Genomic DNA, 27326 nt, shown 5'->3' with positions numbered 1-27326 from the left:
GTATCATTTGATATTGTGATACACTGATATATTTGAAATATATATGCAGCCACATTTCCAAAAAAAGTTGGGACACTGTGTAAAATGTAAATAAAAACAAAATGCAATGATATGCAAATCATTTAAACCCTGTGTTTAATAGAAAATAGTACAAAGACAACATATCTAATGTTGAAACTGAGAAATTTTATTGTTTTTTTTAAAGTATTATATATATATTATTATAATTAGCAACATGTCAATAACATGATTGGGTATAGAAAGAGCATCTCAGAGATGCTGAGTCTTTTAGAAGTAAAGATGAGGAGGGGTTCACGATCAAATAGTGCAACAATTCAAGAATAACGTCTCTCAACGTAAAACAGCAAAGAACTTGTGCTTTTCATCATCTACGGTACATAATATCATTAAAGGATTCAGAGAATCTGGAGAAATCTCTGTATGTAAGGGACAAGGACAAAAACCAGTATTGGCTGGCTGTGGTCTTTGGGCCCTCAGGCGGCACTGCATTAAAAACAGACATGATTCTGTAGTGGAAATCACTGCATGGGCTCAGAAACACTTCTGAAAATTAGCATCAATATGTACAAAAAAAAAAACAAAAAAAACATATATTTGTATATATGTAATATATAAATATATATATATATATATATAGTATATTTATAAATTTATATATTGGTGTGAAGTTTGAGGCCAAAATCTTGTCTTAAAACTATGGAGCCCCTAAGGTGACATGGCGATTACTTGTTAATAAGGCGTGGCTACAAATTAATATATTGAGGCCATTAACAAATAACCACCATGTCACCTTAGGGGCTCCATACAAAGCATAAACATCATAAAACAATGTCTCAGACATCAGGCTGCGTATTTATACGGAGCCTCTAAGGTGACATGGTGGTTATTCTTTTATAAGGCATGGCCACAAATGAATACACTGGGGTCACGAGTTACAAGACACTTAACTTGTGGCCTCAATATAGTGATTTGTGGCCACCGCCACAGGCCGCGCTGCTTTGAGGATAGTGGCCATGCAAAGCATCTCTCGGGAGATGCAGGTTAAGAAGGTACTGCTGTTATTGTTGTTGTTGATGTTATTAGTATAGTTGTTTTTGTTTGGAGTAACTGTGACCGAGGAGGGTGGGTTTACAGCATGTTGAAGTATCTACCCTCTATGGACCCTCTTCTTCTATGCCAACGACACAATATTAATTCATGGCCTGAATATAGTAATCTGTGGCTTCAATATAGTAAATAGTGGCCTCAATATATTAATTTGTCACCACGCCTTATTAAAAATTAATCACCGTGTCACCTTATTGGCTCCATACATTTATAACCATTTCTTGTAGTAACTTTCTGTGAGGGAGCTTTTAGAGGTGGACGTCTGGTTCCTATCACCACCACTGTGAACAACTCTGACTCGGTAAGTTTCTCTAGAACAGAACATTTCACACCAAAACCAGTCTGAGTGACTTTGTTTACATCTTAAACATTTTATTGTGTAGAAAATTTGGAAAATCGGTGGACTTCCCCTTTAAGCCAAAAGTGTGGTATTGCGTTCATTTTTTGGTTTAGTTGGATTAATGTAATAATAATATTAACCACCTGAGCTCGTGTAGTGCTTCACACGTTATTTTCACCAACATTTTATGCAGCCCCACTACAAATCCACCCCCCCCCCTTGTACGACGTACACACTTACACACTCTCACACACTCTCTCACTGACACACTCTCTGGACACACTTATACAGCCCCGCTGAGCACAGCGCAGCGCCGCGCCGGCCTCTGGCTGCTTTATTCCCGCCGAAATGCCTCCGAAGAAGCCCGCTCCAGCCACAGGGAACAAGAAAACCCAGGAGAAGAAGAAAGAAAAGATCATTGAAGTGAGTGAAGAGACGAGTCTGGACACAGAAAGCGCTATATTCAGCTCCGGCTGCTCTGCCATGCTCACAGCAAGGCCCGTTAGCTTAGCTTAGCATTGGGCCTTAGTTTAAGCACCAGAACAGATGTAATAGCCTAGCCTAGCTTAGCCTAGCCTAGCTCTAACACGTCAACCCGGCTTCTTTTCGCCAGCTTCTTGTTCGAATTCCCCCGTTCCCCCTTAAATGCTACAGTGGCTGTTATCGTAGCACTTGAGGCGCCTGTATGTAACTATAGCGTTAGCTACCATTTAAGGTGGAACGGAAAAATTCGAACAAGAACCTGACTTCAGCTTCGTCTCGGCAGTGACAGCTCAGCGCTCACATAATGTCTGGGGACAGAAACGAGTTCACAGATGTTAAAACGCAACATTTTTGAGGAAATTAACCTATTCTTTACATTTTTAGTTAATAAAGAGCCGTTAGCACAGCCTGCTAACGCCGCTAGCCGTGAAGGCGGCTCTGATTGCTTAGCATTAGCGAAGGAGAACTTGTTAGCTGCTTCGTATTGCTTAAAAGCGTAAAAATTAACATTATCTTTGGTTATCTTGGTTGTACTTGGTGTATATTCGTATATATTTACTGTATTAGGAAATTAGGTACATATCTAGACGAGTTAGCTAGGTTAAGTAACTGTGGAGCTGTAAGTTAAGTTGGGCTGTAGAGAAGGGAGCTGTGAGCTAATGTGGTTTAGCCAACACAGAAACCACCTTTATCAGCCAATGAGGCATAATAAACATAAGCCAGCTCAGTTTTTAGCCAACTCAATGTTTTGTGGAAGAAGTAAGCAAAAAAGTGTCTCATAGCCAAACAGCTTAACAAGCTTGTTATAGTGATTGATTATGCACTGTTAGCTGGTCTTTACTGCATGTGGATTATGTAATGTGGCCATTCATACAGGAGTCTGAGTTAAATGTGCATTTGAATGGGGAGCTTTTACTCATTCTGGTCTGATGTTGTCTGTAACAGGATAAAACCTTTGGGCTGAAGAACAAAAAGGGAGCCAAACAGCAGAAGTTCATCAAAACTGTCACACAGCAGGTCAAATATGGGCAGCAAAGTGCACGGCAGGTAAGGCCTGGGCTCAACACTACGGTGATAAACACCTGTTGTGTGATGGCACTTTTACAGCTTTTGAATGCTGGTGTTCGTTTTACTTTGTATCAGATCTGGGGCTGGGCAGTGTGTCGCCTATACTGTGGTACTGACACACAGTGATGCTGCTTTTCAGTTTTAACGACGTAGTTGACTGATAATGAACGGCACGTTTATGATATAATGATCGTAAAATAGCTGCACACTTGCATGTTTGTAGCATCCACTTCGTGAGCTTCATTCACGGTGTCGTCTTTTCAGATTGCTGCTGCCGAAGCTGAAAAAGGCAAAAAAGGTGACAAGAAGAAGGAGCTCGCTGAGCTGAACGAGCTTTTCAAGCCTGTGGTGGCAGCGCAGAAAGTCAACAAAGGTAACTGGATGCCGTTATGGTCAAAATAATTGAATGTAATGTACTTCGAGTTGGATTGGAGCAAATATGTGGTCTGTTGGCGGGGGGGGGGTCTTTGTCTGTGGCATCACTCGAAGACCCTTTTTTTTTGTTTTTTAGAAATGATATTTTCCTTTTACTTTATTTACATATGCACATATCTGTGTGTTTGTGCAGAAAAATGGTCATAATTCAGTAATGTCGATAATACAGCCATACCTCTCTGAGAATGCCTGATCTAGTCCGATCTCTGACGTGGTGGTTTTCCAAGCTCTTTTTATTCCTTACAACTAAACAGGCTGTTTTTGTTGCTGTACCTTTAAGAGATGAGAGCGGAGCTGAACTGCTGTATGCTGAATAGGTGGATACATGTCAACAAGTTGGATTTTGTAACGTCACAGAAACAGTGTATTCAAAGCAGGCTGTTTTTGCAGCTTTGTTTCCATATATGGACTGTTTGCACTGGCAAGTGCGTGTTTTGAAACTCTTAATCATGTTCACGTACTATGTGAAACTCTTATTGAAGAAAGAAAGTGAGGAATATTTAGGTTTCCATGATATGGGCCCTTAAAGAGTGTGTACATCATGCTTTTCTGAAGAGATCATAGATGTCATCAGTACTTTCAGAGTACTGAACAACTGTATGCATCATAATAAATTTGTAGACCAATTACAGAGAACCTGTGAAAAACAACAACCAGTGTATAGTTGGACTGGGCAATATGACACAATTTATTATCATCATGATAAGTTATGTCAAAATATGTTATAGTAAGCTTATCTGAGCATATTGTGGATACCGTCAGTACTGAGACAACTCCTAACTGCATGCTTGATTACAAGGGGAGCGAAATTAGGCCTTTTTAATTGGGTTTAATGAAGCGCAGTATGTGAAATATTGAATATAAGTCACTGTATTCATAGTTTTTGGTAGTGCAACATTTAAAAATACTACTTTGTCTTTTCCAACTCATTAAATGTCAGATAAAATATATTTTGTGATATGATGTGTGTTGCGTAAACATTACACAAGTATTGTGAAAATTAAGGTTGTACGATATTGACAATGCGATGTTCGATAAAGATGCCGGATTATTATTAAAATAATGGACTAAAGACTGGATACTAATAGCTCCTTACATCAGAACTACAAGCGCATTTTTGTGCGCTGAAAGGCTGAGAAACAGTCAGCATTACCTCAACAGCTTTTTCTATAAAGGCTACAAAAACAAATAATTTGTATTTAGTTTGTATTTATTTTTGTTCAGTTATTAAATATGTTTGTTGTGACCGTAGCCATTACTGTCTCACACGCTTAAACACAATACTGTGAAAACAGTCCTAATGTTTGATGTTCTACCGGCTTGTAGTTCTGGATGGAGGAGTGTTTGGTCTTTGTTGTGTGCATTTTATAATTGGCTGTTTAGCCTAATGGTTAAGTTTCTCTCCTGTGTGAGAGAGCAGCGTTCAGTCCTAGCATATACTAACAGTTTGTGCTGGCAATGTAATGACGTCTGTCTGGTGCTGCGTGTATCTGTTCTCTCATTGCAGCTCTAACAATGTGTTTATCGTGGAAACTCATCGCAATAACGATAAAATGATTATAAAATACAGCTCTATCGATGATACATTTTTGCCATATCGCCCTGCTCTAGTGTTTACTGTCTGATCAGTTATATTAATTTAGTTTTTCTAAATGCGAATTCAAAAATGGTTACACTCATAGTTTTTCAGCCTGTTTTAAGTGTGACATATCATATTATGATATATGTACACTGGTACTGTACAAAAGTATTTGGACAGCCCTTCTAATGAGTAAATTTAGCTCCTTTAAGGTCAGCCATTACTGACACAGGTGTTCAGTTGCACATGCACAGCTTATAAAGTCTCCACAGAAAAGCACTGACCAGTAGAATGAGATGTTCTGGAGCAGCTGCACATGAGTCTAAGGTCACTATGCCCAATGCCAAATGTGGGCTAGAGGGGTATAAAGCACCCAGCATTGGGCTGTGGAGCAGTGGAACTGAGTTCTCTGGAGTGATGGAGCTCCATCCAATACCTTTGGGATGAGTTGGAGTGATCCAGAACTGACCATCCAACATCAGTACCTGACCTCACTAATGCCCAGCATCTAGTGTGAAGCTCATTGTTTGCAGACTTTTGGACATACAGTATATGTTGTCATATTGTCCTCACACTTCTGTGTTGGCTCTTTTTCGCGTTTCTTCCAGGTGTGGATCCGAAGTCGGTGCTCTGCGCTTTCTTTAAACAAGGCCAGTGCACCAAAGGAGACAAGTGCAAGTTCTCCCACGATTTGAGTCTAGACCGAAAGTCTGAGAAGCGCAGCATGTACGTGGACGGCAGAGAAGAGGATCTGGAGAAAGAACAAGGCAAGTCTGAGCAGTCTTTCTTTTTGTGCTCCTGTTTCATCTCATACTGTCAGGCGTGAGCATCCTTTGGCTTGATTTAAAGGGACACTCTGGCCAGAAAGAAAAGTGTAATCGATGCTACATCTGTTCGTGAACATGCTTATCTGCTTCCTACAGCGGTGCCACAGTAGGCTCTAGCACAGGAGTCAGCAACTCTCAGTCTTTTACTGTCCTGTTGTGGCTCCACAGCAGAATCAGATTTGTAGGTGAAAATAAAATAATCCTCCTTTACAGTAAAATAAAGCTCTGCTGATCGTTCAACACAGTTTAACAATAAATGGTCTTAAACTCTGGAGTTAATGTAGAACTGCTAATTCACCCTTTAACCCTGAAGATCAGCGCAGACGGCTGGTCACCATAGCAACGACAACAATATTGCCTAGCTAGTAGCTAACGAAACGGCAAAGAGAGAGATTTATCAGCTACATTCTGGCGCCTCAGGCACCTTTTAAGGCGGAACGGGAAATTTGTACAAGAAGCTGGCGAATGAGAAGCGACTTCAGCTTCGTAAAAAAAGCTTGAAAGATTTTACAAGAAGCTGTTCCACTTTTGCGGAAAGGTTTCCTGCCAGAGATGCGAGAAAAGCAACTATAGTAAAGTAAACCTGTGTTTTTGTTTATATTATATTAAATTTGTTAGCCTGTAGTAGGACATTAGCACATACTGAGACATATTTACAGCCAACATGTCTTTTGGGTTGCTGACCCCTGCTCTAGCACGATATTTCTGGCCTAAATATTAAAAACCCCTTTCTGAGTATGTATCTGGAGGAGCCTTTGAAAAACTCAGACTGCTTTGGGCTGGATTTTTGAGTGCAGACTGTTTTAATCAGTTGGTGAGTCAGCTGTAAACCTGCTAGGAAGCTGATATGTTATTGCAATATCATGTATGCCTGTCTACAAATCATCATTACCGTAGAACAGTGGCTCCCAGACGTTTTACTGTCAGACATTAAGCTAAATGTGTCCGTTTCCCATGGAAAAGTGAATGTAGTGTAGGACTAAAAGATGAATTGTTTTGAAATAAAACGATTATATAATTTTCAGAGTGCAATTTTCGAATCGTAAGAGCTGCAGCTTTTATTACAGAATACACAAACAACAAATTTTAAATGGAGAAAATTGAACCTTATAACACAGTTTGTGAACTGCCTGTAGATGAGTGAGACCAATCAGAACCATCAAAACACTTGTGTTCTGTGTATCGTTGCTGTCCAAAGAAAACTGCGCATCTCCATTTTTGTCCATTTTTATTTTTATACATCATTTCAACACACCAGCTGTCCTTTACGTCGTGTGAAAATTTCGTGACGAATGGACCAATAAAATCGCTTGGAATAAAATCTCTTTGCATTAACTGACATTAGAAGGTAGGAGTGTTTTTGCCCTCTCCTGACATCACAGCCATCACCACTAATGGGTAGTCTGACACACTCTTCAAGCTTCACACCATAAAAAGTCTTCTTGTCCAAAAATCAGGCCTGGAAATTAATTTATAGAAGTTGTTGCATTTAAATCGTAATTGCAGTAGTGGTCAGAAAAATCGCAATTAGATATTTCCCCCCAAATCGTCCAGCCCTCCTGTAGTGCACCTTAAAACCCATTGAAGGCGCACAGTTGAGCCTTGGAACCATTGCGGTACCTTTTGAGGATATATTTACTTACTTGTATAGTATTTTTTTCCTCATATTGTAAACATACATTGTTATTAAGGTTTATCTTAAAATGAATATTTAATAAAGATTAATAATGTTGGGGATGTTTCTGTACTACTGTATTATAGGTGTGGGTCAGTGTGGAGTGCCTGTCAGAGCTCAGGGAGGCAGATGACTGAACGTTTTTCGATTTGTAATCATAAATCCTGCAGCATCAATATGAGAGCACATATGTGTGTGAGAGAGAGTCTGCAGCTGTAAAGTGAACAGCGAGTATCTCAGTAACATCATCAGCTCAGAATTTAACAGCTCTACAAACACACAAACAAAATGCCAATGACTAAGTGCTGCTCGCAGCAGCTACAAGCGAATAACTTACCGCAACTGCGATCTAAACTGCGTCTGTGAAGGTGAATTAACCTCTTCAACTCTTTGAGACCACCGGTGGTTCCAAAACGCACTTCGTAATATTCTTCATAACTTTCATATTTCATAAGCTACATTCAAAAGGTGGGGGTCGTATGAGAGCTGTAACTGTCTTCTTTCCAGTCTAATAGATGGGTGATGTAATTTTAAACCCTTATAATAAAAGAAGCTGAACTCTGATTTTTTTTGTCTACTGAAAGTCGACCCATTTGTCCACAAATCTGGGCTATAAACTATAAACAGATGGCGTCTCTTCAGTGATCGGCTCTGTAAAAATAATTTTTATATAATAATACAAAGATTTTTTTTTGTTCAGCAGTAAATTGTAAGCATATAGTAATACATGTATAAATAAAACACTCATAAAACACATGTTCTGTTAATTTGAGAGAAGCTTTTACAAAAAAAAAAAAAAATTTCATGCTTAACGTCCGTGCCAACTTAACGGACGCATGGACGCGTATGTGGGCAGTGACGGTTACATCGTTTGAAGTGGACGTGTTCCTTTTCGTACATTAAGGGAGTATAAATGAGTCTTAACTCGAGTACGCAAATAACAAACATCATACAGGCCTAAACAGCACTTAATAAAAATACTCTCTTCACACACACGACAGCAGCTCGTGATAAACTGGACTAACTCTGCTGTTCATCCTTCTCCTGGAAAGTTACTGTTTTGGAGGTAGTTGTTTTTCTTTGGACAGCGACGATATGTGACATCACAGCCATCACAACTGAGTGGCCAAAGTGAAACGCTTTCTTCTCTAGTACAGCTTTATGTAATAAAAGAGTAAAAACACAAATCTATTACATGTGCTGGAAGCCGTTTGTGTTGACTATATCAGAAACTTAAACGTATGTATAACTGTAGAATAAATAATGTAAAATAAATGTATAAATAAACATATAAAAGTAATTAAATGAAGATTAACGTCACAACTTTTTTTATTTTTGGGGGCGCAAACTGATTTAATCATTTGGAGGAAATGGATTACTGGAGCTACAGAAACAAATCGTTAGATGAAAAGGACGGCCGCTAAAGTAAATAAATAAATAAAAATAGCAAAGTAGCTGCTTGGCTATTTAAGTAAGTTCCTTTTCTCTGGATGAAGGAATAAAAAGGGGTGTCTGGTGTCTGTTTTGTGCTGAATAAAGACAGAGTCTCTGTTCTCTTTATGATGTAGTTCAGGAACTGAGTGACACTGATGCTAATTTGGTTGTATTTATTAGCCTGTATCTCATTAGCTGGCTGTCAGTTGGGGGGCACCACAGGGGTTCGTATTTGTATATTATTGTCCTGGGTGTTGCTGTGAGAGAACACTGATGAACGAAAAAGATATAAAACTGAATTCTGTTAAACCCGACGCGGCTGAGGGATACGATACTGCTGTACAGGCCGAGTGCCATTTCTTACTTTTACCCCTACCCTTTGTTTCCGAGTGTCATCTTTCCCCTTGGAGCTGAGTTACAAGTTGTAGTGTTTGAAATCTTCCCTCTGAAATGGGACCCTCAAATAAAAAGAGCATCACTTCATTCACTGCCAGTCTGCAGTGACAGCAGAGGAGGGTAAAGTTCAGCTCCTCACTGCTGGGCTTTAGTTACATTTAGGGCATCATATGCCTTCAAAGAGGGGGGCAATTATTTATTATCGCCCACCCCTAATTCTTCAGTGATATGAAGCTGAAGTCAGATATTTACCAGATTCTCATTCGGATTTTCCCGTTCCACCTTAAATGGTGCAGCTGTTGTGACGCCTGAAGCGCCTGAATGTAACTGCTGCAGCATTTAAGGTGGGACAGCTAATTTAGCTAGCTAGCTTCGAGACACCAGCAAACTACTAATGATTTTTTTTTAAAACGACCATAATACACTGAAACGACATTAAACTAAGAAAATACAGTGGTTATCGTAATTTTAACAGAGAAAATTCTCACATTTGTGGGTTTCATTGGTCTCTTGTTCTCCGTCTTGCCAGCTTTTCTTATTTCCTCATATCACTCTGTTTGGAGTCTCTGAAAAACCTCCGTTTGGAGTCTCTGATAAACCTCTGTTTGGAGGGTCATGTAGTCCCAACACTTCACCCTCCCCCTCTATCTCAATAAGAATCGGGACACCCCACCCCTAGACGTGAACACACAAAACGGAGGGGTAGTGCTAAGTGGTAGGGGTGAGGGGTGAAATGGGATTGGGCCACAGTGAACAGCAGAACACAGCAAATAACATATTAAATTCTAGTTTAATAAAATATGTTTGTTATTCACATATTTTTTCCCCCCACTTTGCATGTGCAGATACGATGGAAAACTGGGATGAGAAGAAGTTGGAGGAGGTAGTCAACAAAAAGCATGGAGAGGCGGAGAAAAAGAAAGCGAAAACTCAGATTGTAGGTTCTGATTTCTGTTTACAAATACAAACATTTTCAGAGCTTTGCCTTTTTTAAATACACTTCAGCAGTAAATGTCATGTTCTTTGGGCTGAATCTTGCTTCCCTGTGGATTAAATCACTGCAATCACTGACCTGCGTGATATTGATGTTTGTAACAGGTCTGTAAGTATTTCCTCGACGCCATCGAAAACAACAAATACGGCTGGTTTTGGGTTTGTCCTGGTGGCGGGGACGGCTGCATGTACCGCCACGCCCTGCCGGTGGGATTCGTCCTGAAAAAGGACAAGAAGAAGGAAGAGAACGAAGAGGAGGAAATCTCGCTGGAGGAGCTGATCGAGAACGAAGTGAGTAGAGAAAGAAAGAAACTGAGTTTAACGTTTAGTGAACATTTCTCAGGGCTCGACTGTTGTGCTTATCCAGAACAAGTGAGTTTGTGTTGGACAAGCGAGCGAAAAATTTACTGATCTGATCAAACATAAATACGCAAGATTCAAATGAAATAAGAAATACTCTCTTAAAAATTATGGTGCTTCAAGGGTTCTTTAGTAAAGAAAATGGTTCTATATAGAACCATGAACACTCAGAAGCCCTTTGCATGATTAAGAGAACCTATAGAACCATCTACAGCACATTCTCCATCAATGTGAAGGATGCAAAGAGCCCTTTAATCATTTAATAATTGGACTCAATTACTAAAAGTCTTGGTCTTGACTACAACGTTGCATATCGCACTCTCAGTATGTAGCAGTGTAATGTAGCTGTATGTCACACAGCTTGAGCACCTTTTATGAGTTCTTTATAACCCCTTTCATCTGTTCCGGTGTTTCTGTAGCGAGCAGCTTTGGGACCAAACGTCACTCGTATCACTCTGGAAACGTTCCTGGCGTGGAAGAAGAGGAAGAGGCAGGAGAAGCTGGCTAAAGCCCAGCAGGACATGGAGAGGAAAAAAGCTGACTTTAAAGCGGGCAGGTCGCTCGGAGTGAGTTATCTGCCTTTTTTGTTTGGTGAAAGAAAATATATGGAATAATTAAAGGGCCCATATCCCGCAGTTTCCCAAACAGGCTGTTTTGCAGCTTAGTTTTTTAATATACATGAATTTTATGACTGGGGAGAAAATGCTAGAGGTGTAACGGATCACAGATCTCACAGAGAAGATCATTTCACGGTTTGTGCGTCACGGATCAGATTGTTTTTCGGATCAGAATTAGTTTAACTTTGCTTTCCGTTTATTAAAACATAAAGAACAATAAGAAATCATAAGCGTGGAACTTTTGCCCACAGTCTTAAATGGAAACATGTTTAATGTTTAAGTAAAATCATCAAAGTAAAATCATCAATACTCAAGCGCAGTATGAGGCCTGATCTTAACCTTTTTCGAGTACATACAACCGTTTTGTCCACCATTCTTTCTCCACCACCAGTAAATGTTACAGGGAAGCCAAAATGTTCCCATACATGTGATTTAAATGATGCAGAAGGCTTTTCAAGTTCTTCCTCTACTCCAGCAGCCAAGACTATCACTGCTAACTGCTTGGAGCACGCTTCGTTCACGTGACACACAGCACCTCCGTGAAGCTGCCCCCCCTCGTGAGGCCACCAATGGAATAAAAATTCTACTAGGCGTTTGTGCTGTTAAAATAAATGTTTGTGCTGTTTTAATTTTCAGGTTATTAAAGCAATAAGTTTTGACGCGTGATGTCACTCAGCCCCGCATAAGCAGCCAAAACGCACCAAAACACTCATTCGTTTGTGCCGTTAAAAGAAATGTTTGTGCTTTTTAATTATCAAGTTATAGGCTAGCAATATTTTTTTTTTTTTATAAGTGATGTCTCTCAGCCCCCATCAACGTCCAGATCGCACCAAAACAGTCTCATTCGTTGGTGCTGCGTTTGTGCTGCGTTTGTGCTGCGTTGGTGCTGCGTTTGTGCTGCGTTTGTGCCGTTAAAAGAAATGTTTGCGCTTTTTAATTTTCAAGTCATTAAGCAATAAGATTTGGTGCATGAAACATTCAGCTCTGTGAAGCTTCAAAACGTTTTTGCACTTTAATTAATAGTAAAATATGATACTGACAGACATTAATAGTTGAGATAGCCCCCCTGTGTGAGACTGTATATGTTTTCCATTATTTTTCGCATTTAGGATGATTTTTTTTTTTTATTTCGGTAATTGATCCGCGGTTTATGTGCGTACCGAACCGCGAGGGATGGTCCCTACGGATCACAGATTGTCCATGGCCCGTTACACCACTAGTAGCTCTGTGTTTTGAAACTTTTAGTATCTTTATTCATTTTTCTATGACATGGACACTTAAAGAAAAACTAGTGTCTGTTCATTGTACTGACCAGAAGGTGGCAGTAGAGACCAGTATTGGGCAAGTATTGAGACTCCTGGCTCAATACTTGCCCAATACTGGTCTCTACTGCCACCTTCTGGTCAGTCTTTAAGGGTCTGAATCAGCTGCTTGTAAAAGCCTGTTATCTCTCTGCTGATCCGCTGTAGCCGTATGTCTCAGTTTTGTAGGCTTATAATGCTTTGAGTTTGATTTATTGATATGTTGTAATATCTCATTGTTTTGACATCATTACCTGCTGTATCCAGGTGAGTGGGCGTGAGGTGTTCGAATTCAGGCCTGAGCTGGTTAACGATGACGACGAGGAAGCTGACGATACCAAATATGTTGAACAAGAAGACAGCGAGGTTTCTGAAGAGGTGAGAAGCGGCAAACAGAACAGACTTTAAGGACAGCTAGCTTTTTATAAATATAAACAAGCAAGGTTTACAGTAACGTAACCCATTAAACCACAAGCAGGTAATCATAAATCATGTTTTAAAGGTGGGCATGACATTATATTATTACGTTACCAAACATTATACATCATTACAACATTACGTTTTGATGCAGGACTAGAGGAAAACAAGAATTTTAATTTAATTAATTCATTTTAGTTAATGTCAAATTTCTTTGCAGTGTCACAATGTCTGCAACACATATAGCCATTTATTTACTATCCAAAACCACCAGTGAGCCTACAAGTCTGTTTTTATATGTAACTCTACCTAAAATCGCAGTAAATATGAAAAAAATAAGGTTTTTTAAGACTATTTTGCCTTAAAACACCTTTCCTGTATAAGGAAATTTTACTTTATGTAATATGTTTGATGGCCCTAATCAATATTAAAAAATGTTTAATTTTTATTGATTATTATGTTGATTATGTTTCTGTTCTGATGTTGGTATATAATTGCATTAATCTGCACTGCAGTACATCTGATTGGTATGAGTCTCTTTTCCAGGTGGAAGCAGAAGAGCAGTTCCAAGACATTGACATTGCCAGGTTTATTCCTAAAGAGGTGGACAACACGGGTATAACGGTGGCAGCAGCAGACAGGTTTACATCCCGAGTTCCGCCCACCGGCGAGACAGACGGTGAGTGGGCGTCGAGTGGTGTTCTGGCTCTGGGAAATGGGACCATGTTTGGGAGCATTTAAAGGCGTTACTCACATTCCATCTCTGTTGTGTCATGGAGCAAGGGTCATATTATTCCTGAATCACGGTGTGGGGCTGTTACAGAGAGCTGACCGTGTAGTGGTAGTTGGTGGAGTCACTGTTTAGTTGTTTTGATTTGCATAGTTCATGTTCTGTAATGTACAACCCCATTTCCAAAAAAGTTGGGACACTGTGTAGAACGTAAATAAAAACAGAATGCAGTGATGTAAAACCATATTTTTAAAAGAAAATACTACAAAGACAATATATCAAATGTTGAAACTGAGACATTTTATGGTTTTTTAAAAATATTTGCTGATTTTGATGCCAACAACACGTTCCAAAAAAGTTCGGACGGGGGCCTGTTTACCACTGTTTCATCACCTCTTCTTTTAACAACACTCTGTAAGCGTTTGGGAACTGAGGAGTCACTGCTGTAGGTTTGAAAGTGCAATGTTTTCCCTTTCTTGTTTAATATAGGTTTTCAGCTGCTCATCAGTTCGGAGGCTAATTTGTTGTATTTTTCAATTCATAATGCACCAAATGTTTTCAGTGGTGACAGGTCTGGACTGCAGGCAGGTCAGTTTAGCACCCGGACTCTCTTAATACAGAGCCATGCTGGTGTAATACATGCAGAATGTGGTTTGCTGAAATAAGCAAGGCCGTCCCTGAAAAAGACGTCGTCTGGATGGCAGCATATGTTGCCAAAACATGTATATATCGTACAGCATTAATGGTGCCTTAACAGATGAGCACGTCACCCATGCCATGTGCACTAATGCCCCCCTATACCATCGTGAATACTGGCTTTTGAACTGTGCACTGATAACAAGCCGAGTGGTCTTTATTCCAGAGGACACAGCGTCCATGATTTCCAAAAAGAATTTCAAATGTTGATTCGTCGCCCCTCTGTTGCGTCAACAAACCTGAGTGAGTGTGTGAGTGCAGCACCAACACTCCCAGTTTACCAGAATACTCTGCCAGTGAACCCCCAGATCTTCATGTTTAACTAGTCTGATATATTGTAGTGTAATAGTAGCTGTATTTATGTGGCTCTTTCCCACTGGAAGAGCTTAAAGTGCTTTCATTGCATTAAAGCAATAACAAGTTCTAAGAAGAGGAGGACAAAATGAAAAGTTCCAGGGTGAAACTGTCAACTAAGGCAAATTAAAACCAAGCAAAAGGTCATATAGTGTCCAGTTTTATGACTGTGTTGTGTTTCTCATGATGTGTCCTGTAGACCATAAGCTGAGCGAAGCTTCCGGAGGAGCGGAGAACGGAGAACACAGCGAGGACCAGACGCTCGGAGAGAACGGAGAGAGCGCGGAAGAGGAAACGGAAGCGGTGCCCGTGGACGAGAACCTGTTCACTGGCGAGGATCTGGACGAACTGGAGGACGAGTTAAACACACTGGACCTGGACGAGTGAAGCTGAGCTGCTGAGCTTCTTCACCCTCTCCATGAACTCCATACGAGGCTTGAAGTGAATGACAGTGTTTTTTCTTTTTTTTTGTTTATTTTCCCACAAATAAGCAACACCACCACCAAAACTGTCGGGAAGAGAACCTGGCCGTCTGCTGTACACCCTGACTTCCCTCTCAGAGCTGATCGGAGGAGGATCTTTTACTCTAGATCTGATTTTTCTTGTTTTTTTTATTATTTTTTTTTTATTATTTTTCCACGTCATTAATAAAACAAAAAAGGCAGATTGTTCTCTTAGATCTTTCTGTGGGTGACTTAAGGCGTTGAAAGATTTCCAGTGGGATCATATTTTCAAAATAAATATTTATTAGGCCACTGATCATTTTTTCTATTGTCCAATATAGTCTGATTTAAAGTGCATTGGTAATGGTCTAAGCTAAAACCTGCATTGCTAATGCTGAGGCTGATTTACTTTAGATGCCTTTATTGAAATTTAAAGCTCTCATAAAATTGGCTTTTTTCTCCCTGTTCCTTTTTTTGAATAACTGAAATGTCAGCTTTAATGAATACAAAGATTCCTCTGCTGATAGAATTTGAGTTTATGATAAACAACTGCATGACTGTAAACAAGGATGAGGATGTACGTGGTGAATTTCTGTCATGCTGAGATCACTTGTTCTTAATTGGACTGAAGGGTCAGACAGTTTCTTAGGGCAGACGCGCTGGAGTTTGGCCGTTTTAGGCTCTGACGCTGTGAAAGAAGCTTCAGAATGGAGAGGCCTGACTGACTGATCAGCGTTCTCAGATGTTCTGCTAAGGGTTTGAAGTGCTTTAGGGAAGGAGAGGAGCCGGAGAGTGGAATGTGTCTGTCCTCTTGTCTTCTATTGTTTTAAAATCCTCTCACCAACATGCCAAGACAAAGTGTAAATAAAAGAATATCAGAGACCGACTGAGTTATTTTCTGGTGTTAGATTTTTGTTTCCAGATATGCTTGGGACATGGTCTTTATTCTGGATTGAATAATCTAGAGCAGGGGCCTCAGACTCAGATTACCGGAGGGCCACCAGCCAGGTCATCCAAGGGGGGCTAGTTGGGGGAAAACAGTGTCCCACGTATTTAACTGTATAACAAGATACACTAATATATGTGCATCTTAGTGTTTAATTAGCAATTCTTCTATTACCTCAAACCACAACAACTACTACTAATAAAACAGTTATTTAATATTATTATTCTTAGTAGTAGTAATAGTGGTGGTGTAAATACATAATATTTTAAACATATTTATATTTTAGTGTAGACTTATGGGACTCTTATTGTGATAGCATCAGTATTCCTACTCATTTCAGAGCTGTTGTTAGTAGTTTTGGCGAAGTAGATACATCTGCATTCTTGGTAGATTTTTTTGGTAACCCCGTTCTGTGCTTAATTTCAATGTGTCATGAATGAATCCACAGGGGCAGATTTGACTACACTGTATGGACAAAAGTATTGGGACACCTTCACGTTACACACACAGGAGCTTTTATGAATCCCATTCTAAATCCACAGGCATTAATGTGGAGTTGGTCCCCCTTTTGCAGCTCTAACAGCTTCCACTCTGCCCATTTATCCAGAAGAGCATTTGTGAGGTCAGACACTGATGTTGGATGAGAGGGTTTGGCTCACAATCTCCGTTCTAGTTCATCCCAAAGGTGTTTGATGGGGTCGAGGTCAGGGCTCTGTGAGGGCCAGTCAAGTTCTTCCACACCGAACTCACCCAGTCAGGCCTTTATGGAGCTGCTTTGTGCACTGGGGCTCAGTCATGCTGGAACAGGAAAGGTTCTTCCCCAAACTGTTCCCACAAAGTGTACAACTGTCCAAAATGTCGTGTTCTGCAGAAGCATTAAGATTTCCCTTCACTGGAACTAAGGGTTCTAGACCAACCCCTGAAAAAGCCCCATAGCATCATCCCTCTTCCACCAACTTTACAGCTGGGTCAGTGCAGTCAGGCAGGTAACGCTCTCCTGGCGTTCGCCAAACCCAGACTCGTCTATCAGACTGACAGATAGAGAAGCTGATTGGTCACTCCACAGAATACGTTTGCTCTGCTCCAGAGTCCAGTGGCGGCGCTTTGCTTCACTCCATCCGACGCTTGGTATTGTGCTTGGTGATGTAAGGCCTGCGTGCAGCTGCTCGGCCATGGAAACCCTGCCATGAAGTTCCCGGCGCTTAGTGTTTGTGCTGATGTTGATGCCAGAGGAGGTTTGAACTCTGCAGTTATTGATCAGCAGCGCACTGGTGACTTTTATGCTCTATGCTCCTCAGAACTCGGCGACCCGCTCTGTAACTTTACCTCATCTGACACTTCATGGCTGTGTTGCTTTGGTTCTCAAACGCTTCCACTTTTCCATAATAACACTGACAGTTGATCGTGGAACATCTAGGAGGGAAGAAACTTCACACACTGACTTGTTGCAACAGTGGCATCTTATTACAGCACCACACTGAAATTCAGTCACCTCTTCAGAACAACACATTCTTTCACTAATGTGTGTAAAGGCAGACTGCATGGCTAGGTGCTTGATTTTACACACTTGTGCAGTGCTGAGAATGATCCACCACCCAAATAGTACCTGCTCTGTGAGGGTCCATGGGGGTCCTGACCACTGAAGAACAGGGTAAAAGGGGGCTAACAAAGTATGCAGAGAAACAGATGGACTACAGTCTGTAACTGTAGAACTACAAAGTGCACCTATATAGTAAGTGGAGCTGATAAAATGGACAATGAGTGTAGAAACAAGGAGGTGGTCATAATGTTGTGCCTGATCTGTGTAAACATCATTGGCTTGATAAGGTTGGCACCCGGCTGACAGTATGCTGGTCCACTCTGGGACCACCCAGGTTATTGTCCTGCATACAAGGTCTAACTAGTTTTTAATCTCCTTAAACAGATTTTAAAAGTGCACAGCCTTTTATTTTGGAAAATAAACAAAGACAATTGAGAGAAAACAGATGAAGTATATAGGCCTAATATAAAATGATTTGAGTGTCCGCCTTGGGCCACGCTGCCGTGAGGAGCACACATTGTTGCTGTTGTTGCTGATTTGTTGTTGTTATTAGTGCAGTTGTGTTGTTTAGAGTAAGTTGTGTCTGAGGAGGGCGTGCGTTGAGAGTTTGTCTACCTTCCTCGTGTGTCGTGTTCTCCCGCCTTACCCCCTCCTCGTGTTTGAGTCAGGGTAGTGCTGGTCTGGGCACGTCTGGCTGCCTGTTCAAAATAAAAGAGCATTTGCCTGTATGTAGTGTTTTTTGCATCCTACTTCTGACACCAATGTTGGTGTCAATAGAAAATGCTGTTGCTGACACTGGGCTGGATAACTGGCTTTATTTATGATATTACTTTTTAAATTATTTGCTGATTAGCTAATTTACAAAGGATAACAAAAGAAAGAAATGAAGAAAAAATACATAAATTAGACTGTGAGTGGAGCATAAGTGATGAAAAGTGGCAGTTTGTCTAATGCTTTGCTTACCCACCAGTGAACCACCGAGAAAACACTGAGCAAAAAGCCAGAGGGCTGACAGATTTACCTTCAGCAGGCCAACAGTGGCCCACTATCCTCTTTCTATCTGCTAAATGTTTTGTGTACATATCATGCTATTTTTTGCCCTTTATATGTACAGTTGAAACACAAGTCATGTAAACGTCTGTACTTTTGTCCCTCACAGATAGGATCTCCACTACAGCTGCGTTTTTTCCTTCAAAGTATGAATGAGATTTCAAAGTGTAAAGAGATTTAGAGATTGTGTGATTGGGTAATAATCTGAATTCCTGTGTTATGTTTAGCAATCACTGTTACAGCATTCCTGCCCCACAGCCGCCCCGCTAATGCTGCTGAGAGAGACTGCAGAAACGCAGGGGTTTGTCAGAGTTCTGGCATTTCCTACGTTCTGCATGAGAAAACATGCACTCTCTCTCTCTCTCTCTCTCTCTCTCTCTCTCTCTCTCTCTCCCCCTCTCCCTCTCTCTCCCCCTCTCCCTCTCGCCCTCTCTCTCTCTCCGTGTCTCTCTCTCTTTCTCTCTCTCTCTCCCTCTCTTTCTTTCTCTCTCTCCCTCTCTCTCTCTCTCCCTGTCTCTCTCCCTCCCTCTCTTTCTCTCTCTTCCTCTCTTTCTCTCTATCCCTCTCTCTCTCCCTCTCTCTCTTTCTCTCTTTCCCTCTCTCTCTCTCATCTTGTTCACTCCTCTCTCTCTCTCTTTCTCTCTTTCTCTCCCTCTTTCCCTCTATCCCTTTCTCTCTTTCTCTCTCTCTCTCCCTCTCTTTCTCTCTATCCCTTTCTCTCCTTCTCTCTCTCTCTCTCACTCTTTCTTTCTCTCTTTCCCTCTCTTTCTCTCTCCCTCTCTTTCTCTCTCTCTCCCCCTCTCTCTCCCTCTCCTTCTTTCTCTCTCCCCCGCTCTCTCTCTCTCTCATCTTGTTCACTCCTCTCTCTCTCTCTTTCTCTCTCTCTCTCTCTCTCAACAGAAACAGCTAATAATTGACTTGTTTGGAAAGATCTGTTTGGAAAGATCTTGTTTGGAAAGACTGTTTTATAAGAGTTTTGACATAAAATATGTCTTTTAAAATCCTTTCATGGTGGAGGGATACATGCAGGGCGCTGTGAGGCAAAATAGTCCCCAAAGAAAACTTATTTTTCCAGATTTTCCACTATTTCCCATCATCAACATTCCATATAAACTCAGAAGACTCGTGTAGGTTCACTGGTGGTTCTGGATAGTAAATAAAATGTCTATATCTGTGTTGTAGTCATGGCGACCCCTGGTTCCTATCACCACCACTGTAAAGACATCTGAACCATTTCACAACAAACCACTCTGAATCACTCTGATTACATCTCACTCACTGAACTGTGAAGATTTTTTTAGAAATCGATGGGCTTCCCCTTTAAGGTGATAGTTTGGTGATTTCCGAAGTTTTCCCCTTCTTACGCTAAACGTAGCTAATCAGCCAAGAAATTAGTAGTTTTTAGTGGACTGGAGCTTTGAGGCTAATAAGGAGAATTGAAAGCTTATGTACACCAATCAGCTATATGTCTGTGACAATGGCCAAAAGTATTTGAATGTATTTTTTTTGTTAAAACTATCAACCAAAGTCATATAATGTAAAATGTACGATGTAAAATAAAACTGCCCACAGATATGCTAATTTGTCCCTCTGCTTTTTACAGGGCAGTCAATCTGTGAAATGTCACATGTATCAGTTTGAAAGGTGCAGTACCAAAACAGGAGATAAAGAGAGGTTAGAAATTGGTCATGTAAAAAAGGAGTTGTGGCTGTTTTTCAGAACAGAAACCAACACAAACATCGTAACATGGATCTCAGCGGGAAAAAAGGAGAAAAAGATCATTTAAAACACTTTAAATTACTTTTATATACTTGATTATGTTTAAATGTGGTTACTTTCTGACTTTCACTCAAGTATATGTTTGGACGCAGTGCTCGCTTAAAGGGCCCAAATTATGGACAACTGAACTTCCCTTATGTCTTTGAAATGAAGGCGTCTGATGCAATATGTAAACACTGTTCAAAAGGTTTCAAAATACACCGTCCACTCCCCAGTCCATACAGTCCATATATGTCCACTCCCCAGTCCATACAGTCTATATATGTCCACTTCCCAGTCCATACAGTCTATATATGTCCACTCCCCAGTCCATACAGTCCATATTTGTCCACTCCCCGGTCCATACAGTCCATATATATCCATACAGTCCATATATGTCCACTCCCCCATCTATACAGTCCGTATATGTCCATATATGTCCACTCCCCAGTCCATACAGTCTGTATATGTCCATACAGTACATATATGTCCACTCCCCAGTCCATACAGTCTGTATATGTCCATACAGTCCATATACATCCACTCCCCAGTCCATACACAGTCCATATCGCAACAGCGGCCTGTTTTTAATTCACTGCTTTTATATCACACAAAAGAGCTCATTAACATATTCGCCTATTTGCCTACAGCAGTTTAGCCCCGCCCACTCACACTGAAGTTATAAGGAGTGTATAAGGAATGCTTTTTCTAAGGCACAATATAAGGCAGTCAATTAGAACAGAGCTCATTTACATATATCAGTCTTAAAGGTACAGTAACAAGGACAGCCAGTCTTATTGTAAGGGATGAATATATCCTGGAAAATGAACATGTGAAAATGAATTATGATCACATTTGGTACATAAAAGCACACAAAGTGGACCTCAAGGGAGAAACTAGAAGAAAAATGTAGGACTTTAACTACGCTTTCTCTATACACTTAAGAAAGATGGATCTTCAAGGGTTCTTTAGTAAAGAAAATGGTTCTATGTAGAACCATGAACACTTAAAGAACATCTTGCATGATTAAAGGGTTGTTTACAGGGTGAAATGGTTCTTCAGATTAATGGAGAATGTGCTGTAGGTGGTTCTATATAGCACTATTAGGGTATCTCTATTGTTTCACTGTCAAGCTTGTTACAATAGAGGAACCCTTTTCAAAAAGGTTCTATATAGAACCGTCCATGCACGTTCATGCACGTTTTCCATTAATCTGAAAAACACTTTCACAACGCAAAGAACCCTTTAATCATGCAAAGGGTTCTTTGAGTGTTCACGTTTCTATATAGAGCCATTTTCTTTTCTAAAGAACCCTTGAAGAACCATCTTTTTTAAGAGTGCAGAACCCTTTTTGGTATTATATAGAACCCTTTTCAAGAAGGTTCTACATAGAATCATCCGCCACACTCTGCAATCTGCAATTATTCAGTATCTACTGTGAAATATTCAGTATCTATGAATTATGCAGTGTCTTTCACCTGGCAAAGAACCCTTCAATCATGCAAAGGTTCTCTGAGCGTTTTCTTTACTAAAGAACCCTTGAAGAACCATCTTTTTAAGAGTGTACTGTTTACAAATTGTTCAGAAAAAGCACAAATCCATCAAAATGTTCCTTCAGTATTATGTATCTACTGTAAAAACATTTACATATGATTGTGTAAATGTGTTTAGTTATTATTCATCTCTGCTGGTAATAATTACAGCTTTAACTGTCATTGTTCTCAGCGGAGCGTCTCCTGGGCGTGGCCGCTGGTTGTGGTTTCTGGATGGCGTGATTTTAGAAGAAACCAGGGCTGGGTGAGTTTATTTAGAGATCATGTCTGCATGTCACCTCTGACCCTTTCCCCCAGAGGAATGTGTACACAACCTGTGGGTTTCTGGTCATTATTCAGTCTGTCCACTTCCTAATGCAGGCCTTTATCTCGCTCTGCTGATGGAGTTTCTGAACTCAGTCCAGTGAAAATATAATCAAACACAGCAAAACAGCGATAAATGTGGAATTTCCCACATTATGATACGATGGGATGTGTTTTCACACAGATTCCGAAATGTTTTAGTGCTGATGCAGCAAGTGCGCCAACATAAACTTCACATCTGACTGATACGCTGACAGTCTGAGGGTTTTTCATTTCTAACATAAACACAGTTAAAACTTATAACTTTTAACAATGGCTGATAAAAACACTTTAAGATCTAGAGGAAGAACCACTGAGGAACCAAGACTCAAAGGGGAAACCGATCCTCCTCTGAGTCACACTGGAGGACAAAACAATAACACAACAGTGAAAGTTATGAGAATTATGAAAAAAAGAGATGTAGTGAGCAAAATCATCAGACAGAAGGATGTTTTCTTACAAACTCACCTAAGTCTTGTGTGTAATCCCACCCAGTGTGTGTGTGTATATATATATATATATATATATATATATATATATATATTTATATACACACACATGGATCAGGCATAACATTATGACCACCTCCTTGTTTCTACACTCATTGTCCATTTTATCAGCTCCACTTACTGTATAGGTGCACTTTGTAGTTCTACAGTTACAGACTGTAGTCCATCTGTTTCTCTGCATACTTTGTTAGCCCCCTTTTACCCTGTTCTTCAGTGGTCAGGACCCCCATGGACCCTCACAGAGCAGGTACTATTTGGGTGGTGGATCATTCTCAGCACTGCAGTAACACTGACGTGGTGGTGGTGTGTTAGTGTGTGTTGTGCTGGTCCGAGTGGATCAGACACAGCAGTGCTGCTGGAGTTTTTAAACACCTCAGTGTCGCTGCTGGACTGAGAATAGTCCACCAACCAAAAATATTCAGCCAACAGCGTCCTGTGGGCAGAGTCCTGTGACCACTGATGAAGGACTAGAGGATGACTGACACAAACTGTGCAGCAGCAGATGAGCTATCGTCTCTGACTTTACATCTACAAGGTGGACTGACAAGGTAGGAGTGTCTAATAAAGTGGACAGTGAGTGGACACAGTGTTTAAAAACTCCAGCAGCAGAGTGATATAGTGTTTATAACTGTGCTGTCATGACGAAACCAATCAGCTTGCATGGCCGTAACTAACTGTTGTATAAGTCTATATATATATATATATATATGTGTCTATATATTCATCCAGAAGAGCATTTGTGAGGTCAGACACTGATGTTGGACGAGAGGGCCTGGCTCACAATCTCCATTCTAGTTCATCCCAAAGGTGTTAGATGGGGTTGAGGTCAGGGCTCTGTGAGGGCCAGTCAAGCTCTTCTACACCAAACTCACCCAGTCATGACTTTATGGAGCTGCTTTGGTCACTGGGGCTCAGTCATGCTGGAACAGGAAAGGTTCTTCCCCAAACTGTTCACACAAAGTTGGAAGCTTATAATTGTCCAGAATGTCTTGGTGCTGAAGCATTAAGATTCCCCTTCACTGGAACTAAGGGTTCTAGACCAACCCCTGAAAAACAGCCCCATAGCATCATCCCTCCACCACCAAACTTTACAGCTGGCACAGTGCATAAATATATGTATATATGTGAGAGACAGGCAGTGTATATGTTCTTTTAAAGGGGAATTCCATCAATTTTGAACCCTTAAAATCATTCAGAGCTAAATATATATATATATATATATATATATATATATATATATATATATATATATATATATGCAATAATATTGATTGTAAAAGTGGTCAATATGTAAAAAGTCTGGTGACTTCTCAAAATAATCATAAAACATCATCTTAGACATCAAACGGTGTAATAATAACCATTTCATGTAAAAACTTTCTGTGAGAGAGCTCTTAGAGGTGGACGTCTGGTTCCTATGACCACTCTAAATGACTTTGTTTACATCTTAACCATTTAATTATGCAAAATTTTAAAAAATTGGTGGGATTCCCCTTTACTAGTAACCTCATCCCATTGTACTGAGCAGAAATTTTATAAAACATCTTATAATATTTTCTGGTGTCTAGTTTATTAAATTCAAATCTACAACCCCAGTTCCAAAAACGTTGGGATGTTGTGTAAAATGTGAATAAATGTAAATAAAAACAGAATCCAGTGATTTGCGAATCTCATAGACCCATATTTTATTCACAATAGAACATAGAACACACATCAGATGCTGAAAGTGAGACATTTTACCATTTCATGAAAAACATTTACTCATTTAGAACTTGATGGCAGCAACGCATCTCAAAAAAGTTGGTACAGGAGCAACAAAAGGCTGGAAAAGTAAGTGGTACTAATAAAAAACAGCTGAAGGAGCAATTAGCTAACTCACATGACTGGGTATAAGAAGAGCATTTTAGAGAGGCAGAGACTCTCAGAGGCAAAGATGGACAGAGGTTCACCAATCTGCGAAAAACTGCATCTAAAAATTGTGGAACAATTTCAAAAAAATGCTCCTCAACATAAAATTTTGCAGACTTCCCACCATCTACAGTACATAATATCATCAAAAGATTCAGAGAATCTGGAGAAATCCCTGTACGCAAGGGACAAGGCCGACGGTCAGTATTAGATGCTTGTGATCTTCGGGCCAGCGCTACATTAAAAACAGGCCTGATTCTGTACTGGAAATCACTGCATGGGGTCAGAAAAACTTCCAGAAATCACTGTCCGTGAACACAGTTTGCCGTGCAACCCACAAATGCAAGTTAAAGCCGTATCATGCAAAGGAGAAGCCATATGTCAGCATGATCCAGAAACACTGCCGTCTTCTCTGGGCCAAAGCTTAGGACTGTTGAGCAGCTAGAATCCTACATCAGACAAAAATGGGACGACGTTCCCCTCCCACAACTGCATCAATTGGTCTTCTCACTTCCCAGACATTTACAGACTGTTGTTAAAAGAAGAGGGGATGCTCCACAGTGGTAGACACGGCCCTGTCCCAACTTTTTTGAGATGCGTTACTGCCATCAAATTCTAAATGAGTTAGTGTTTTTCATGAAATGATAAAATGTCTCACTTTCAACATCTGATCTGTGTTCTATGTTCTATTGTGAATAAAATATGGGTCTATGAGATTTACAAATCATTGCATTCTGTTTTTATTTACATTTATTTACATTTTACACAGCGTCCCAACTTTTTTGGAGCGGGGGTTGTACATTGTGTTAGTCATTACTGAATAAAGTAACCGTTATTAATCTTGCAGAGGTCTGAATAGTAGTGTATGTGTACGAATGTAAGCATATTCAGTAGTGCACAGCAATCACTGCAGTTCAATCTGATTAGGAAGGAATGTTTTGGGCTGTCCTGATTACAGTGATGTTTTTCCCCAGAATGCCTCTCTCTGCTCTGGCATTGTATCTCTACTGTACTGTCTGTAATTCACTCATCAGGCAAACATAATTGGTCACTGACTCGCTGGGTCACATGGTGCAAAAAGCCCCTCTGAGCACATGCACTGCCGGTCAGCACACACACAAAAGACCGATTGTTCTCCAGAGAAGCAGAAGGACTTTGATTGAGCGGTCAGCCTTTTATTTCCCAGCAACACCACTGCTGTATGACGGCGTGTTTGCGAGAACAAGAAAGAGTGAAAGAGTGAAAGACTGAAAGAACAACAGCAATTTTCATTTTCACTTTCCCTCTGACCCCACACTGCACTCTGGAACAGCCTAACAAACCACACCCACTGGCCACTTTGTAAGAAACACCTGCCTTATACTTCCACTCACTGGCCACTTTATTAGAAACACATACCTCATACTTCCACTCACTGGCCACTTTATCAGAAACACCTGCCATATACTTCCACTCACTGGCCACTTTATCAGAAACACCTTGTGCCATATACTTCCACTCACTGGCCACTTTATTAGAAACACCTACCTTGTGCTTCCACTCACTGGCCACATTATTAGAAACACCTGCCTCATACTTCCACTCACTGGCCACTTTATCAGAAACACCTGCCATATACTTCCACTCACTGGCCACTTTATCAGAAACACCTTGTGCCATATACTTCCACTCACTGGCCACTTTATTAGAAACACCTACCTTGTGCTTCCACTCACTGGCCACTTTATTAGAAGCACCTACCTTGTGCTTCCACTCACTGGCCACTTTATTAGGAACACCTACCTTATACTTCCACTCACTGGCCACTTTATTAGAAACACCTGCCTTATACTTCCACTCACTGGCCACTTTATCAGAAACACCTGCCTTATACTTCCATCTCTGGCTACTTTGTATTTTCACTTACTGGCCACTTTATTAGAAACCACTACTTTTGCTTCCACTCACTTGCCACTTTATTAGAAACACCTTGTACTTCAACTAATTGGCCACTTTATTAGAAACACCTACCCTTTGTTTCCACTCACTGGCCACTTTATTAGTAACACATTTTTGGTTTCACTTCATGGCCAGTTTATTAGAAACACCTACCTTGACCTAGGTTGACAGTGGACCTCCACCCAAATATATGCAGTACACCAGTTAGCACAGTGGAGCTACAAGAAAGGGGCTTCTGATAAAATGGCCAGGAAGTGCACCCAGTATGTTTATGTGAATAACCATATAAAGTTAGTTTTTTTTTTCTCGTAGAAAAGAAAGATGAATGCTGCAGCATCCTAAAACTAAGTCATTCTTCTTATATAAACCTCTTATTACACCGCAGTCACTCCCCATATGTGGCTAAAAGTTTGTACACCACTCTTACGTCATTACGATACACTAGCAACGCCCTAGCAACCACCTGGGGTGCCATAGCAACCACCCAACAACCTTTTTGCGTCCAC

General features: G+C 40.5%; 1 protein-coding gene across 1 annotated transcript; it reads left to right on the top strand.

The window, feature by feature from the left end:
* Positions 1-1729: 1729 nt before the first annotated feature.
* Positions 1730-16163, top strand: zc3h15 (zinc finger CCCH-type containing 15). Its single transcript, XM_036576969.1, has 10 exons — positions 1730-1891; positions 2897-2998; positions 3284-3392; positions 5642-5800; positions 10211-10302; positions 10464-10649; positions 11138-11284; positions 12904-13014; positions 13600-13732; positions 15033-16163. The coding sequence occupies exons 1-10, from the start codon at positions 1817-1819 to the stop codon at positions 15218-15220; spliced, it is 1302 nt and encodes a 433-aa protein (XP_036432862.1). The 5' UTR covers positions 1730-1816; the 3' UTR covers positions 15221-16163.
* The last annotated feature ends 11163 nt before the right edge of the window (positions 16164-27326 follow it).

Source organism: Colossoma macropomum, unplaced genomic scaffold (assembly GCF_904425465.1).
Source record: "Colossoma macropomum unplaced genomic scaffold, Colossoma_macropomum, whole genome shotgun sequence".
Classification (NCBI taxonomy): domain Eukaryota; kingdom Metazoa; phylum Chordata; class Actinopteri; order Characiformes; family Serrasalmidae; genus Colossoma; species Colossoma macropomum.
The sequence above is the reverse complement of the archived record's forward strand: the minus strand, read 5'-3'. Positions and strand labels throughout refer to the sequence as shown.